The sequence below is a fragment of the Pseudorasbora parva genome, chromosome 24, assembly GCF_024679245.1.
Source record: "Pseudorasbora parva isolate DD20220531a chromosome 24, ASM2467924v1, whole genome shotgun sequence".
NCBI lineage: Eukaryota > Metazoa > Chordata > Actinopteri > Cypriniformes > Gobionidae > Pseudorasbora > Pseudorasbora parva.
The window spans coordinates 35,715,450-35,731,924 of record NC_090195.1 but is presented as its reverse complement, the minus strand read 5'-3'; the positions used below and the strand labels follow the sequence as shown (position 1 = coordinate 35,731,924).

At 37.2% G+C, this 16,475-nt stretch overlaps 1 protein-coding gene across 3 annotated transcripts in view; it reads left to right on the top strand.

Moving 5' to 3' along the window:
* LOC137064223 (E3 ubiquitin-protein ligase HECW1) overlaps positions 1-16,475 on the top strand; it is a 121,621-nt gene that overhangs the window by 2,872 nt on the left and 102,274 nt on the right. Inside the window, exon 2 of one of the 3 annotated variants that reach the window (XM_067435585.1) lies at positions 16,002-16,080. The exons of the other annotated variants lie outside the window; for them this stretch is intronic. Coding sequence (XP_067291686.1) covers positions 16,054-16,080 — 27 coding nt within the window. The 5' untranslated portion in view covers positions 16,002-16,053. The remainder of the gene's footprint in view (positions 1-16,001; positions 16,081-16,475) is intronic. 3 annotated transcript variants of the gene reach the window in all.

Below are 16,475 nucleotides of genomic sequence, written 5' to 3'. Positions count from 1 at the left end.
GGGGCCGAATACTTTCGCAAGGCACTGTATATAATAAATATTAATATATGAATTTTGTATTATTATTTATATTATTTCATCCTCAAAGTATAGTGCACAAACACCACTAGAAAGTTATATATACAGTGTACAAATACAGTATATGGAGATCTGGACTTATTGGAGTTATAATTAATAATAACTAATCTACAGCAAATAATAATAATAATAGTAACAAATATATATATATATTTAGGCAAGGCAAGTTTATTTTTATAGCATATTTCATACCCACTATTAAATTTTTTTAATATTACAATTATTATTATTAGTAGTAGTAGTATTTATTACTATTCATTAATGTGTAATTCATCCTCAAATAATCACACACACACACACACACACACACACACACACACACACACACACACACACACACACAAACTGATATACATATATATATAGAATTATATCAGACTTCTTGTTTTTATATATATTGTGTGTGTGTGTGTGTGTGGGTTTAGGGGCAGTGTAAGGGAATAGAAAACATGGTTTTTGTACAGTATAAAAAATATTACACCTATGGAATGTCCCCACATTTCACAAAAACAAACGTGTGTGTGTGTGTATTATATGTAAATGTAAAATGGCAGATGGTATCATTATAGTTGCATGACTGCTTGACGCTTCATATGTTTTGTGTGTTTGTTTTCTCAAGAGCTCCTCAAACTCTAGAGCGAGCGCAGTGTGTCCTGAACTAATGCAGACACTCAGTGTTTTCTGGAAGCTCATGATGTCTGCTAATGGGAAATACACAATAACTTCATCATAACTCAGTGTTGACCTATATATGCTTCAGTACGCTCAGCTCTGGAGGCTCGTCGACACACTCTGTCACGCCATGAGCCTTTCAATATCACACTGCTCATGTGTTCTTCTGTGGCAGTCCAATAATCTCACACACACACACACACACACACACACGCACACACACGTTAGGTTTTTGTGAATTGTGGGGACTGTACAAACTGTACATTCTATCCCCCTACACTGCACCTAAACCTACCCATCACAGGAAACATGCTGCAGTTTTACATTTTCAAAAAAACATTATTTAGTATGTTTATAAATCCATTTACATTGTGGGGACATTTGGTACACACACACACACACACACACACACCCACTGCCCCTGCTCCTGACCCTTAACCTACCTACCTATCACACACACACACACACACACACACACACACTGCCCCTGCCCCTGCCCCTGCCCCTGCCCCTGCCCCTGCCCCTGCCCCTGCCCCTGCCCCTGCCCCTGCCCCTGCCCCTGCCCCTGCCCCTGCCCCTGCCCCTGCCCCTGCCCCTGCCCCTAATCCTGTGTGATTTATAAGCCTTTTGTAAAGTGGGGCCATGGGTAATGTCCTCATATTTCACCCTCTCCTGTAATACCTGTGTCATACCCATGGCATTACACACACTTGAGTCCTGATATTTCAAGAAAACACACACGCGCACACGAGATCCCAGCAGACAGTGAGTGTTTCCTGCAGGTCACTATAGTTTATGGACAGAGTTGATCATTATAGTGCAGAGCGTGTGATCTGCGGCTCAGGAGCTCAGACCCGATCCCTGTGGATTCTCTCTGGTTTTGCAGGTGCATTTATATTCAGGCTGCAGATGAAGATAAGAGTCTGTCTGAATTATGATGTTAAGATATTACCGAATATGAATGAATCTGTGATCAACAACAGTCATTTTTAAAGGTCAGATCAATTAAAAATGGCTTTTTTTTATAGTGAGGATATAAGCTTTGGGTTTCTCAATCAAAAAAGCTTGATATTGTTTATTGTTGCTCTGTTTCCTTCAAACTTTTTAACCCTAAAAATTAGGGGTGTAACGGTTCACAAAATTCACGGTTCGGTTCGATACGATACACTGGTGTCACGGTTCGGTTCGGTACGGTTCGGTATGTTTTAGATACAGCAAAAAGAAAAAATTGGCAGATAAATTACCTTTTTTTATTATTATTTTATTAAAACTAACAAAGTATGATTTTTTTTTTTTTTTTTACATTGAACAATGATGGAGCTATACTTTACCCATCTTCTGTGTAGTTACAGGAATAAGACATTAGCTCTTTACATTAGCGGTGCGCGTTGCAGGAGCCCCACACCCTGTAGTGCTTCCACATATGATGCGTTTGCAGTCCGCAAATGATCCGCTGGTGTATACCACAAACACAGCATTTATTCATTATTTTTTATTTAAAATCCAAAAGTTTTTACTGAACATGCCTCGTCAGAATTCCAATTTTCTTTGTTTACTCTTTAATAGAAGTCAGGTTACGTAGCCTACTACATTTAAACAACATTTTATTAAATTCATTTATTCATATTTATATACTTTAGATTTAGCTCACACAAGTGGCAAAACATTTAAACCTAGTTTATAGCCTAAATCACAAACATTTTAAATTAGAAACTTACAATAGTCTATTCAAAAACTTGTTGAACGCATATTATTATATTTCACACACTTTTATATTTTCCAAATCTAATTAATTAGTCCAAGAACCGTTCGGTACATGATGCGTACCGCGTACCGAACCGAAAGCCTCGTACCGAACGGTTCGATACGAATACGCGTATCGTTACACCCCTACTAAAAATAGTACTGGTCAAAAGTTTGGAAACATTGCAATGTTTAATTTTTTTTAATGTCTATTCTGCTAATAAACGCTGCGTTTATCTGATCATAATTCCAGTAAAGCCAAAGTTATCTTGACGCCAGCCAATCGCTGCTGATGTGGTTTCGAGTATCGATCATCTGTCCTCTTCAGGGAACACAGGCGCGAGCAGTGATCTCAGATAACTTAATCATGATATTTTAATCCAATCCGCAAATTAGCCAGAGATCAGATATTAAGATTAAAAAATCTGGGATCAGTTTAATCATCTCAGATGTATTAAGCGAGGTACAAAGAACGACCCCTTGTCTAGAAATCCACACACACATTTATGAAGCTGTGCGCACCTCTGCAGTCCAGGTGTACGCAATACCTGCCCTTGATAAATGCGGTGGCTGAAAACGATCGTCATTAGAATAACACGCCCCTATATATTCAAGGCTCCGCCTCCCCCACGCCCTCATTTTATGCAATGGACACACGGAAGATGGCAAAGAAGCGAAACTTCTCCGACGTGGAGATCAGGCGCGTCTCAATCATCTCACTAGTCCACTAGTCAGGGCACTAATTAGGACATAAGTCAATGGGCTGACTCCCTGATCAGTGCCCTGACTAGTGGACTAGTGAGATGATTGAGACGCACCCATCAAGACCATCACCAGATGGGAAAAAAAAGGAAATTGTTTTATTTGGGAGTTTAAAGAGTGGGATTAAAGGCACCCACAAAAACAAAATATGGACCCAAATTATGAGTACTGTTAATAGTGTGGAGGTTGAGAAGCGCACTTCAGCAGTTTAAATCGCTGTTTGGATGAGAAATGACCATCACAATGCATTCTGGAAGTCCGGTAAGGTAATTAAGGTTTGGTTACACCATGCATAGGCATCATTTGTTTTTGTCTTCAGAGTAATAGATGGCTGTGCACAATCTTACCACTGACTCGATGAGGATCTGCTTTATGGGACTGAGCATTAGAAGAGGTTGGTTTGTGTGTGTTTTGGTGAAAAGGAGGCGAGCACATGTTGGTCATCCCTGTTCTGTCAGTCACATTCGACGTCAATGATGTATCGGGATACTAAAATGTGTCCACTCCCTCCTTCAGGGAATGAGGGTTACATATGTAACCGAGATGTTTTCAACATATTTTTAGTTCAACATGAATATCGACTGTTGAGTGGATGTTTGAATTATGCAAAAATGTTGTGCTTCTTAAAACATTCATGACTTAATGGAAACATTAGGAAAACATAAAATAGTAATACGTTCTAATGTTTGGGTTGCTGTTTTCCCTCCAAAATGATAAACCCTTAAAAATAAGGCATTTTATTGGCTTTGATGATTTTATGAAGAATGTTTAACATCTATGAAAGCTTTCCATTTCACAGAAAGGTTCTTTATAGTAGAATAAAACTAAGAAACAGTGCTGCACAATTGACCAAAAACAAAAAATCGAAATCGTGATTTGCCTTAATCTTGCATGTTTAAAGCAGATCGATCAGTGCACTTAAAAACTAAATTAAAATTCATTTGAAAAAGAAATATGCACCAAACAATGTTCCAAACTTGTTGTTATGAGAAGCGTTTACAATCCAGTTGCCCAACAAAAGAGAACATTAATTGATGTTTTTACTCAACTCACTTCTTGATTGTTTAAAATATCATCTTTTTTATCTGGTCTGGCTTCTTATCACAGAATGAGGCAGAATATATATATTAATTTATAGTATTCTATACATTGATCAATGCGATGTTGATTAGTGTTGCATTATAAATATAATTTATTCTTATACCCGACATGGCTTGAGGAACACACATAAACCATGAATTGTCGCAATCATATGTTTATTGTTTTCAAGTTTCATTAGTCATACGTTTCTCTCTGCGTTTTATTCTGCTACAGCGCTTGCTGGATGCCTTTGGGATTTCCTGGAAGGTCTTAAGCTTTATATGAGTCTCACTTGTGGACTTTTGCACGAAGACGCCCTCCGATGTCGAGTATGAATGAAACAGATATTATACATGTGTGTACAAATCAAAATTCTGAATCTGGTGCAAGAAAATATTGTTGGTGAATATAATCTATTAATAACAAATAAACACTTTTGGTCGGTGATAAGATTCTAAAAATCAAATCACCTGGCCATTTTTTTTCTAGGTTTCTTTGCAACAAATTATGTTTCGATAAACACTGTCACAAAGACCACAAACTCAAATCAAAAGCAAAGAGTCAAACTGCCCAATCAAAGCAACCACTGATCACCATAATGATCAATTATAAAGCATATTATTTCTTGTTGTTTCTCTATCCTTTCTGCTGGTTTACAGCAGGTGTTCATCACTAATGCTCAATCATCACTTAAATAATCACTTTGTTGTCTCATTAACTGTATCATTGATTCAGAGTCCAGAGAGTGGGACCATATGTGCTCTGAGCAGAGTCAATTTAACTCTGGGGATTTTGCTGTGTAGAACCCCTGCATGTTAACCTGCATTTTTGCGTAAAATAAACTTTGTTTTTAAATGTGATAATAATATTATATATATTTTTTAAATACTCTGTTTTTTTATTTTATAGTGAAATTACAATAGTAATATAGCTTTCTTTTTTATCTTTCTAAATAATAGTAATCATTATCATATTAATTATTATTATTAGTCATATAAAAACAACATTTTTGGCCCAAAAAAAATAAAGGAAAACTAACCTTGTGTGTGTGTGTGTGTGTGTGTGTGTGTGTGTGTGTGTGTGTGTGTGTGTGTGTGTGTGTGTGTGTGTGTGTGTGTGTGTGTGTGTGTGTGTGTGTGTGTGTGTGTGTGTGTGTGTGTGTGTGTGTGTGTGTTGTTTTGTTTAGTTTTTTACCAGAAAAATCACTATACTTTTTTTTTCTCTAAATAATGCAGCCCTAAACATTAAAGGGGTCATGAATTGATGTCAGAGTTCAGTGAAACGCTGCCTCAAGATGAACGCCTCATTGTGTAGCCCCGCCCACCGACTCACACCTGACATAGATAAACAACACAGGCCAGCGGGGAGCTAAAGCGGATCAAACTTCAAGCATTAAAGCTTATGACATGCTTCAAACATGCCATAAACTTCCTTCAGATTTCAATATTAGCAATGCATGGGTGAACTTTATATTTAGTGACGATCCAGCTCAAGGGGAAGACATTGCATTTGTTCGCTTCATTTCACCGGATTCCTTTGTAAACAAGAGACTTGATTTGCACACAGGATGAGATTAGAAAACGATGCTGTGTGCTAGATCTGACAGGAATCATGCAACTCAATTATGTGAGTAAAACATATTTTTATGTGACTGTATTGCATTGCTTCAGATTGTGTGATATCTACTAATATCTACTAAGTAGAGATCGATTGATATCTACTAATTATGTACGTGTGTAACTGAACATAACTTCCATGCTGTCACAGGCTGGAGCATCCTTTGTATTTGAGGTGTTGTTGGTTCATTGTCTTGCGACTCAGGATCAGACTCAGACATGTATGGGCCAGGGATCTTAAACGGTTAGTTCACCCAAAAATGAAAATTATTTCATTAATTACTCACCCTCATGTCGTTGGACACCCGTAAGACCTTCGTTCATCTTCAAAATCTAGTTTGTTATTGTAGGTGACTATTGCCCCGAGGGATTTGAACTCTTTGACTGTGGCTAGATTTTCGCCTCCAATCTGGATGTTCTGGCTACTTTATTTACACATTACTACATTATTTCTGTCTTCTTTATATTTATCTTGAGTCCATAGGTTGTTGCCGCTGTGGCAAAACGAGTGATCATTTCCTGTATATCCTGATGCGAGTGAGCAACAAAGGCAATGTCGTCGGTGAACATAAGATCCCGGACAAGGAGAGGTTTAGTTGTACTTAAAGATTTGAACTGATTGATGTTGAAGAGGTCAGCTCCTGGCCTTATCTGTATCATCACACCTTTATCACAATCTACAAAGGCACTATCTAGGAACAGAGTTGGCGCTAGGACACAACCTTGTTTCACTCCATTTAGTACATCGAAATTGTCAGATAGTTCCCCCTTCATGCTCACAGAAGCCGTCATGCCATTATGGAGGGAGGCGATCAGGTCAGTGAACAGGCCAGGGCAACCAATTTTACGCAGGATCTTCCATAATGTTGGGAGACATAGGGAGACATAGGGAGAAATAGGGAGAGATGGGGAGAGATAGGGAGAGATAGGGAAAGATAGGGAGAGATAGGGAGAGATAGGGAAAGATAGGGAGAGATAGGGAGAGATAGGGAAAGATAGGGAGAGATAGGGAAAGATAGGGAGAGATAGGGAAAGATAGGGAGAGATAGGGAGAGATAGGGAAAGATATAGGGAGAGATAGGGAAAGATAGGGAGAGATAGGGAGAGATAGGGAAAGATAGTGAAAGATATAGGGAGAGATAGGGAAAGATAGGGAGAGATAGGGAGAGATAGGGAGAGATAGGGAGAGATAGGGAAAGATAGGGAGAGATAGGGAAAGAGATAGGGAGAGATAGGGAGAGATAGGGAGAGATAGGGAGAGATAGAAAGAGAAGAGCCAAAGAAGGTGACTGAAACCTTGAGACATTCAATCAGACCAGACTTCCCCCACTGTACTACAGGTGTGGCACCATTTGGCCTTCAGGCCCTCAACATCTCTCTGTCTTTAGGAATCCCAAACGGCCCCACTGATAAGAGAGAGGGGGGTGGAACACAGTAAAACAAATGTCTTTGTTTAATTTCAAATATCAAATATCTTTGATTATTTTGGATTCTTACAGTCCGCTAGTCTGTTGAGGAGAATTCTGACATATACTTTTCCTGGGATAGAAAGAGGTGAGATGCCTTGATAATTCCCACATACACGTCTGTCGCCTTTCTTGAAAAGGGTAATCAGTTGTGCATCCTTCCAGTCTTGTGGGACAGATTGTGAGTCCCATGCTGCAGTTATGATCTTATGCAGTACATCCAGTAGTTTGATCCCACCATGCTTAATTATCTCTTAATTATCAGCACCTGGGGCTTTACCACTACTTAGCAGAAACACAGCTTTATGGACTTCATCAATGGTGGGGTGGGCATCCATCCACTGCTGAGTCGGTGCTTGGGGAATAGTATCGTCACATGTTGGTTGACATCTGTGCGGACGTTTAATCGACTGCTAAAATGTCCAGTCCATCTATTCAGTAGGTCCTGCTTTTCACTTAGGAGAGTTGTATTATCACTAGCGAGAAGTTGATTGTGGTAGCTGACCCGCGGACCCCATACTGCTTTCATGCTCTGGTAAAATTAATTTGTATAATTCATGTCTGCCATTGGTTACAGCTCTGTTGCCCTATTCGACCACCAATCATTTTTCAGCTCTCTGCATCTTCTCTGCACAAGATTAGAGAGCTACCTGAGTTCTGCTTTGGCCGACCTGGTGTTTCTGTTTAGCACTTTGTTTCTTGCCTCATTTCTTGTTTTTATGAGTTTGCTGAGCTCTTCATCATTGTCATCGAACCAGTCTTCGTTTTTCTGTCGTGCAATCCCAAGTGTCTTTTCTGCGGTCTCATAGAGCAGTGGTTCTCAAATGGGGGTACTTGAGAGTTTAAAATATAACCTACATATATTTAAAAAGTAGCATCCATGCAAAAATCCTTTAAAATAATTATTTCATAAGTATTCCTGTTAAATATAAGTATAAGTTCATAAAATATATTTTATATTGAGGAGGCTATTCAATTTCATTATCCTAAAAACCCAGAAACTCCCCCATACCAGGATGGTTTGGCCCAATCTGTCATTTGCCGCCTGGCATCACCTGTCAATCACTTGGATCAACGAATGTGTGACTAGACATCCCGTTTCCCAGGGACAGTCCTGGTTTTTAATGTTCTGTCCCCGAATGGAGCTGTCCCTGGAAATTTACCCGTGTTACAGCTTATTCCAAACAACCCGCAGATATTTTGGTGGGGGGGTGGGGGGTGGGGGGGAGAGCAAGAGTTTAGTGATTAGGAGCAAGAGTTTAGTGATTATTTTCACCAGCAGATGGCGCTGTGAGCTACGCTGACTCTACTTGGTCGCGTGTGCCGCTACTACTTCATGAAGAACGTCGAGAGCAGAAACCTTGTTATCTCGTTCAGTAACATACAACATTAACTATTGGCTTTTAATGTAAAGTAATATTGTTTGGATGTACTTAATAACAGAGCCTCATAAAGGTACGGATTGATTTGCCCGAAAAGTTCCGCAGTCACAGCGCAGTGATTACCATACCTCTGAAATATAAATACAGTACATGTGCAGAATACACATACTTAAAATAAGCCTAAAATGCAAAATAACATGACCAATTAAGGATACTAAGAATCATTTTAAAGCATAAACTTAAAACTTTGAAGTAAAAACAGTAATTTATATAGTATAGCCTAAACTTAAATACAATATTTCAATATTTTTTGAAATTAAAATAATATTATTTTATTGTTTTAAACTGCTTATTTACAATGGTTAATAGCTTAACTGTTTTCATTGTTTGTTTGTTTTGGTTTTTTATTGAATTAAATCCAGACCAAAAATCCTAATAATCAAACTAAATCATAATGATTATTAATGTTAATAATAATATAGGGACTCCACAACAACAAAAACATTAAAATATATATATTGTCCCTGTTTTAATACAACAACAATTGAGATTTTAGTGATATTTTGACCACTGAAATAGGAAATGTCCCCAATGTCAGAGTTATGGTTTTCACTACACTAGTTTGAATCACTAAATTTGAGTGATGATAAATATTTACAATAAATTTAGTCATGGATTATCATCATCTAAAATGTTCGAAGTAGTTAAATTTTTTCAAATGTTTACATTTTGTATGTGTTTATCTGTTCAAAAGTTTTATAAAGCAGACATGGATGGCAGTGCTCTGTTTTAAGTCTTTTTTTCTTTTCTTTTTTTTTTTTTTACCAAAATACTTTGTGCTGGTTAGGGAGTACTTAATGGCTGAAAAGATATTTCACAGGGGGTACGTCACTGAAAAAAGGTTGAGAACCACTGCCATAGACGACAGATTCATCCATGGAGACTGTGATGTTCGGGTCCATCAGTCTTTCATTTAGATCTGCTTCAAGAACGTCCCTTACATCTTTACTCTTTAGTTTGAGGACGTCCAGCTTTTTTATTTGCTGTTTTCTTTTATTTATCTTCTTCCTTATTTTTAGATGAGTTGTCGACATTATCAATATGTGGTCTGTGCTGCAGTTTGCCCCACGCATGGCTCTGGTGTCCAGGAAGTCCTCCAAGTCATGCTGGCGAGTGACAGTAAAGTCAATCAGGTGCCGGTGTATTCTGTATTTGAGGTAAAAAATGATATAAATACGGCTCGATTTCTCACACAAGCTGATGGTTTTGTGTCTTAAGATATCAGTGTGTGGTCATGAGCCTCAGGGCTCGTTGTGCATGTTGTCTAAGCATGTTTTTTTTCACTCTCATAGAATTGTTACCCATTCACATGCATTATATGACCGACACACAGCAACGGTTGAGTTAAAAATCTTCATTTGTGTTCTCCTGAAGAAACAAACACACCTACATGTTGTGATGCACTGGGGGTCAGTAGATAAACATCACAGGCTCATTTTTGGGTGAACTATCCAGCAACTAAGCATTTGCTCGGTCTCACACCATATCAAAATCTAATTTATCCATGAATGTATTCTGCAGCAAGAGCAAATGGATATCAGTGTTGGATTACAGGGATAATTCATCCATCGCAGAAGCAGTAGCTCATGTTTCGAGGGGTAAGAAATGCTCAATTTTATTGAAATTGTTGATTTTAATAACTGATCCCACTTAAAACATCCTATAATGTGTGTTGATCATGAATAATAATGCTGTTGTGTTTCGAATAAAGAATATTAAAGGTTAAGATTAAGAAATACGTTCACAAATCACAAATGATCAAACATTTTGTTCCTCACTGAAAAAAAGCAATAAGTAGAATTTACTTAATTTTTTTGCACACATTTTTAAAGTAAATTTCCCATATAGAATTAACAAAGCAAATACGTCATTTGATCTTGGCCAGTAAAAGGTTGAGTAATTTCTTCTTATCTGAAGTTTCCCGTGCAATACTTTTTACTCAAACATTATAACACTGAATTAAACCATCTTTTAAAGTGTGTGCTTTCCTTAGAAACACCTGAGTAAATAATACAGTAGATATTGTGTCGATAACATATCTACACAATAGAAGTAAAGTGGCACCTGAACAATACTTGGTACACAATACACAATGGGAATAAGGTTCGATTTTGAGTATAAATGTGTAATTTTGAGTTGAAAATGAACTCTAAATGTCGCATAATGGCAAATTACCAAATCTAACAAAAAAAGTAATAATAAAACATAAAAGTGTAAATACAGCTGGAAAACAGCGCAAAATCAACCCCAGTGCATGATGGGAACACCAGTTTCAGAAAAGTTTGACTTAATTTTGATATTTATGCTAATTTCTACAAGCTTGAATTGAGTACTAATGTAGAATGTACTTACCTTTTTAAATTCTGGTCTGATCTAACTTTTTCATGTAGAAATTACATTCGTTTTTTTTCCTGTAGTGATAACATTTTGCTTGTTTTTCCTGAAAATCTGAGTACAGATACACTGCCATCCAAATGTGTTTGAAATGAATACCTTTATTCATCAAGGATGCATTAAGTTGATTTAAAAGCGATAGTAAAGACATTCATAATATTAGAATAAAATATATATTTCAAATAAATGCGGATATTTCGAACTTTCTACTCATCAAAGAATCCTGAAAAATGAAATATGAACAGTTTTCATCACTGATAATAATCATAACTGTGTGTTGATGATCAGATCCTCATGTGAGAAGTGAAGGGTCATGTGACTCTGAAGACTGGAGTAATGATGATAAATTACAGGAATAAATTACACTTTACTGTATATTCACTCAGAGAACAGATGATCTACACTGGAGGAATATTTCACCACATTTGATCAAATAAATGCAGTGCTGATGAGCAGAAGAGACGGTAATATGCATTAATCAATGCTTAACTAATGCACAGATAATCATGAGTTAATGTATGACTGATGACGAACTAACCCATTTATTCATTATTTTATTATTATTATTACTGCCTCAGCAACTAATGAAGATTATACATGATTAATAGATTAAATAATATATGAATTGCTATTAATTAGATGATTTGCAACAGTATCATTATGTTATGACTTTACTTGTTAATTAATAGTTAAGTAATATGTCATTGTGGTTATGGGTTTTAAATTAATTTTGAATTAGATAATACATACCTTTATAAATCATTAGCTAATGATTAATTAAAGCAGACAACTGGAAGTTGAAACGCATGGCTTCGACCCATTAACACGTTAAGTTACATTATTAGTTCATTTTAGTTATTTACATAGATGCCTCATTCGACCAATCCGAGCAGGCACTATTGAGGAATCTATGTAAATATATCTATGATCACGCCAGATTTTTTACCTTATTCGCTGGAAGTAATAGCTGATGGGAACGCTAGATGAGATTCGTCTGCTATGAGGTAAAAAAAAATACCACAAATACTGTTGTGTTTCTGGCAGAAAGTGATCGTTTCGTGTCTTAAGACATCAATGTGTCGCCACGAGCAGTGTTGCCAGTTACTTTGAAAAAGTAATCTGATTACTGATTACTTCGTTAAAAATTAACTTAGTTTCTTCACAGATTACTTGATTTTAAAAGTAACTAAGTAAGATTAGAAATTACTTTATTAGTTTCATTCAGCAGTTTCCGACAACACCGCCGCCGCCTCAACACAGAAATGACGACCGTTTTTGCCAACACACACTTTATTGGAAGTGTATTTTTAACAGTAATGTCAACAATGTATCTCGTGACGTTTTAAGTTGAAATTAAAAATTATTTCCTGAATTTCCGAGACGCAAGAAGAAAGCAAAAATATATATTGTTTACGAAGGAAAAAGACTAAAATAGTAACCCACAGTGACTTGGATAAGTTCCTTTAATCTGATTACTGGTTTGGAAATAGTAACGCGTTAGATTACTCGCTACTGGAAAAGAGTAGTCAGATTAGAGAACGCGTTACTGGCAGCACTGGCCACGAGCCTCAGGGTGTAATTTATCCTTTATTTTACCAGGATAGACCCATTGAGATATAAAATCTCTTCTTCCAGGAAGTCCTGGCCAAGATGGCAGCACAAAAAGTTTCACATAAACAACATACAAACATTAAAACAAAATTCAGAATCTTTCATAAAATTTTGTCCAGCACTCAAAATAACAACAAAATCTACTTAACAAAATACACACACGTTTCCCTTATATTGGTCAATATAGAGATTTTTAAAAACTTTTAAAATAGGGGAGTGCTTCTATCATTATAATACTCTGCAGCTCATAACCAGGGAGCACAGAAAGAGAAGGCAGTTTTACCGTACTCTAGGAACCTTTAAAAGCTATTTAACTCTAGATCTAGTGCTATAAGTACAGGTGTAATACCATAAAAGACGACAAATATAAATTGGTAGTTTTCCTAACAATGCCTTAGCAAACATCAGCATGTGTATTTTTCTCCTTTGAAACAAAGAAGTCCAACTCACCAATTCGTACAAGTTACAATGATGAGTGCGTGAAGAGGCTCTCGTCACAAAGCGCAAGGCAGCATGGTATACACAATCTAACTTTTTTAGAGAAGATGAACTTTTATGCATATAAATCACATCGACGTAATCTAAGACGGAGAGGAAACAACTTTAAATAATTCTCTTTCTTGCTTCTACAGGAAAACATTTCTTTTAACGAAAGAGGAAACCCAGTTTTGGTCTAAGCTTTTTCAATATGTACATTAAAACCTAATTTTTCATCTAGCCATATGCCTAAGTATTTATAACAATAACTCTTTCTGGAACCACGCGAGAAAAGTATATAATTTGTTTGTTTTTTGTGTTTAAAATCAGTTTCAAATTTGACAATGACAGCTGCAAAGCCCGAAAACAATCTGGCAGAAGCTCCATGGCTTGATTTAACGAATGTGCTCCTGTGTGAATGATTGTGTCATCAACATATAGATGAATTCTAGCTGGAGTTAACCCACAACCTATGTCACTTAGGGCTGGGCGATATGGCCAAAAAAAAAATCCCTGATTTTTTGCCAAAAAATTCGATTTACGATTTTAATCGATTTTTTTTTTTATTTATTTTTTTTTACTTTTTTTCCCCCTCCTACTTATAATCAATCTGCATGACAAAGAAATTGTTCAAAACAAGTTTTAACTTTATTTTGTTTAGGTAAAATATTTGCAGCTTGGTAGAGTGCCTACCTGGGGTGCAAGACTTTCAGCATGGGAATAACCCAGACCATTCCACAGTATAAATGGGCACCATATCTTTTGCAATATACAGTATACATATCAAAGGTTTATTAATTGATATGCAGATCAAATTAACTTTTATTAACAACAGTAATGTGCAAAAATGTATAGGGAAAATTTAAATGTTATGCTATTTAATGATATGCTAATGATATTATTAAATATAGATTACCATTGTTCTTCAATATTCTCACACTGAACTGACCGACAGCTTCAGTTATTATAAAATGAGCTCTTTACTTGCTTTGTGTCATTTAGTTTTTTCATGAGACTTGGTGACTTCGTACTTTTCTCCATATATTAGGGAGTGGAAAGGCTAATAAGTGCTCTTCTGCTGGTTATAGTGGTGGGCACTGCATATCTTTTTTTAATAAAAAATGCTTGTTTGCCACAAAATGGATTAAACATAAAAAAACAATTAACTAAAATACTATTTCTTTCACAAGACCCCTTTACACTTTTATTTTTACAAACCATCACATTAAAAATAGCATATTTTGGATATTTAGAGCTTTGAAGTGCTGGAAATAAGTGCAGTATGTGTACAAATAAGTGCACGAAACCATTGGAAAGTGCTTGAAATTCAATCTCAAAAGGTTGTACGAATCCTAAGATAAATAATGACAGCAACATTAAATCCATGTGGTTTTACTACAGTAAATCATGGTGAATGTTGGAGATCTGTGACTGAAACCCCTGACCTTCGCTCATGTTGTCTCCATGTCAGCTCTGTTTGATCTGATATCTGTGGTTCATAAGAGATAATTCTGCGCCGAACGCTTCCACTAGATCACAGTAGCGCTGTTATTAACTCTGTGGTGAATTTAAACGCTCTCTCACTGGATCTCCAGCGCAGTGTATCATGTCTGTCACGAGATCGGCCCGTGTATGAGCTCGCGCTGCATTCGTTGTCCGCGCAGCTCAAATGAGCGCAGTTCCGTTCAGACTTCAAACACAATTTGCAGCGGGGTATTATTAATAGTTCAACCAATGACACTGTATGTTGTTGTTAGACGCTATCCTTGTTGTTTGTGTATCTCTGTGGCACGGCACTGGCAAACGCGCGGGGGAGGGCTGAGCCATTACGGGAGCCCAGAGGGAGCGTCGGCGGATGTTAAAGAAAAAAAACGATTTTCATTCACAAAAATCGACATGAAACTACAAACTTGAATTAATCGATAAAATCGATTTATCGCCCAGCCCTAATGTCATTGATACACTCTAAAAAATGCTGGGTTAAAAACAACCCAAGTTGGGTTGAAAATGCACCGACCCAACAATTGAGTTGTTTTAACCCAATGGTTGAGTTGTTTTAACCCAGTGGTTGAGTTGTTTTAACCCAGTGGTTGGGTTAAATGTTGCTTAAGACAACCCAATTGCTGGGTAAGAACAACTCAACCATTGGGTTAAAACAACTCAATTGTTGGGTCGGTGCATTTTCAACCCAACTTGGGTTGTTTTTAACCCAGCATTTTTTAGGGTGTATAAATAGAAAATAAAAACCTGTAATATGGATTCGTATGTCTGTGTGTGTTTTACTCTCATAGAAATACACCCCATTGACACGCATTATAGGAGCAACGGCTGAGTTAAACATCTTCATTAGTGTTCTCCTGAAGAAACAAACACACCTATGATGCCCTGGGGGTCAGCAGATAAACATCAGGCTCATTTTGGCTGAACTATCCCTTTAAAGTGCTATGCTTCGCTGTGATCTGGAATATTGCTTTAAATGCTTTGGGTGTTCACTGTCGTGTTGTCTGCTGATGTACAAAACTGATGTCTTGTTCTACATGGACAGCGTTGATTTTGACATAACACATGATATTACGATATTTGAATCCATTTTGAGCTGGTGTTGCAGCTCAAACCGCGGTGAAAGTGAGCTGAGGGTTTGATGTGTTCTGCTGTTTCAGTAACTCTGACCTTCGCCTCAGGATCTGATGAGCTTTGAGTCGGTGGATCATAATGCTGCTCCACCTGTGTAGTGTAAAGGTCAGTGCCTTTCTTCCCCTCGCTCCAGCTTCATCGCCACCATCGTCTTCACCACCGTCATGCCCAACACTAGAAAAAATGCTGGGTTAAAAACAACCCAAGTTGGGTTGAATATGGACAAACCCAGAAATTGGGTTGCTTGAACCCAGTGAATGCACCCATTCAAACAACCCAATTTCTGGGTTTGTCTCTTTTCAACCCAACTTGGGTTGTTTTTAACCCAGAATCATTTAGAGTGTACACTCTTAAAAAATGCTGGGTTGTTTTAACCCAATGTTGGGTCAAATATGGACTAACCCAGCGATTGGTTTGCTTTAACCCTAGGGTTGGGTTAAATATTTGCTTAAAAAAACCCAAGTTGGGTTGAAAATCGACAAACCCAGAAATTGGGTGGT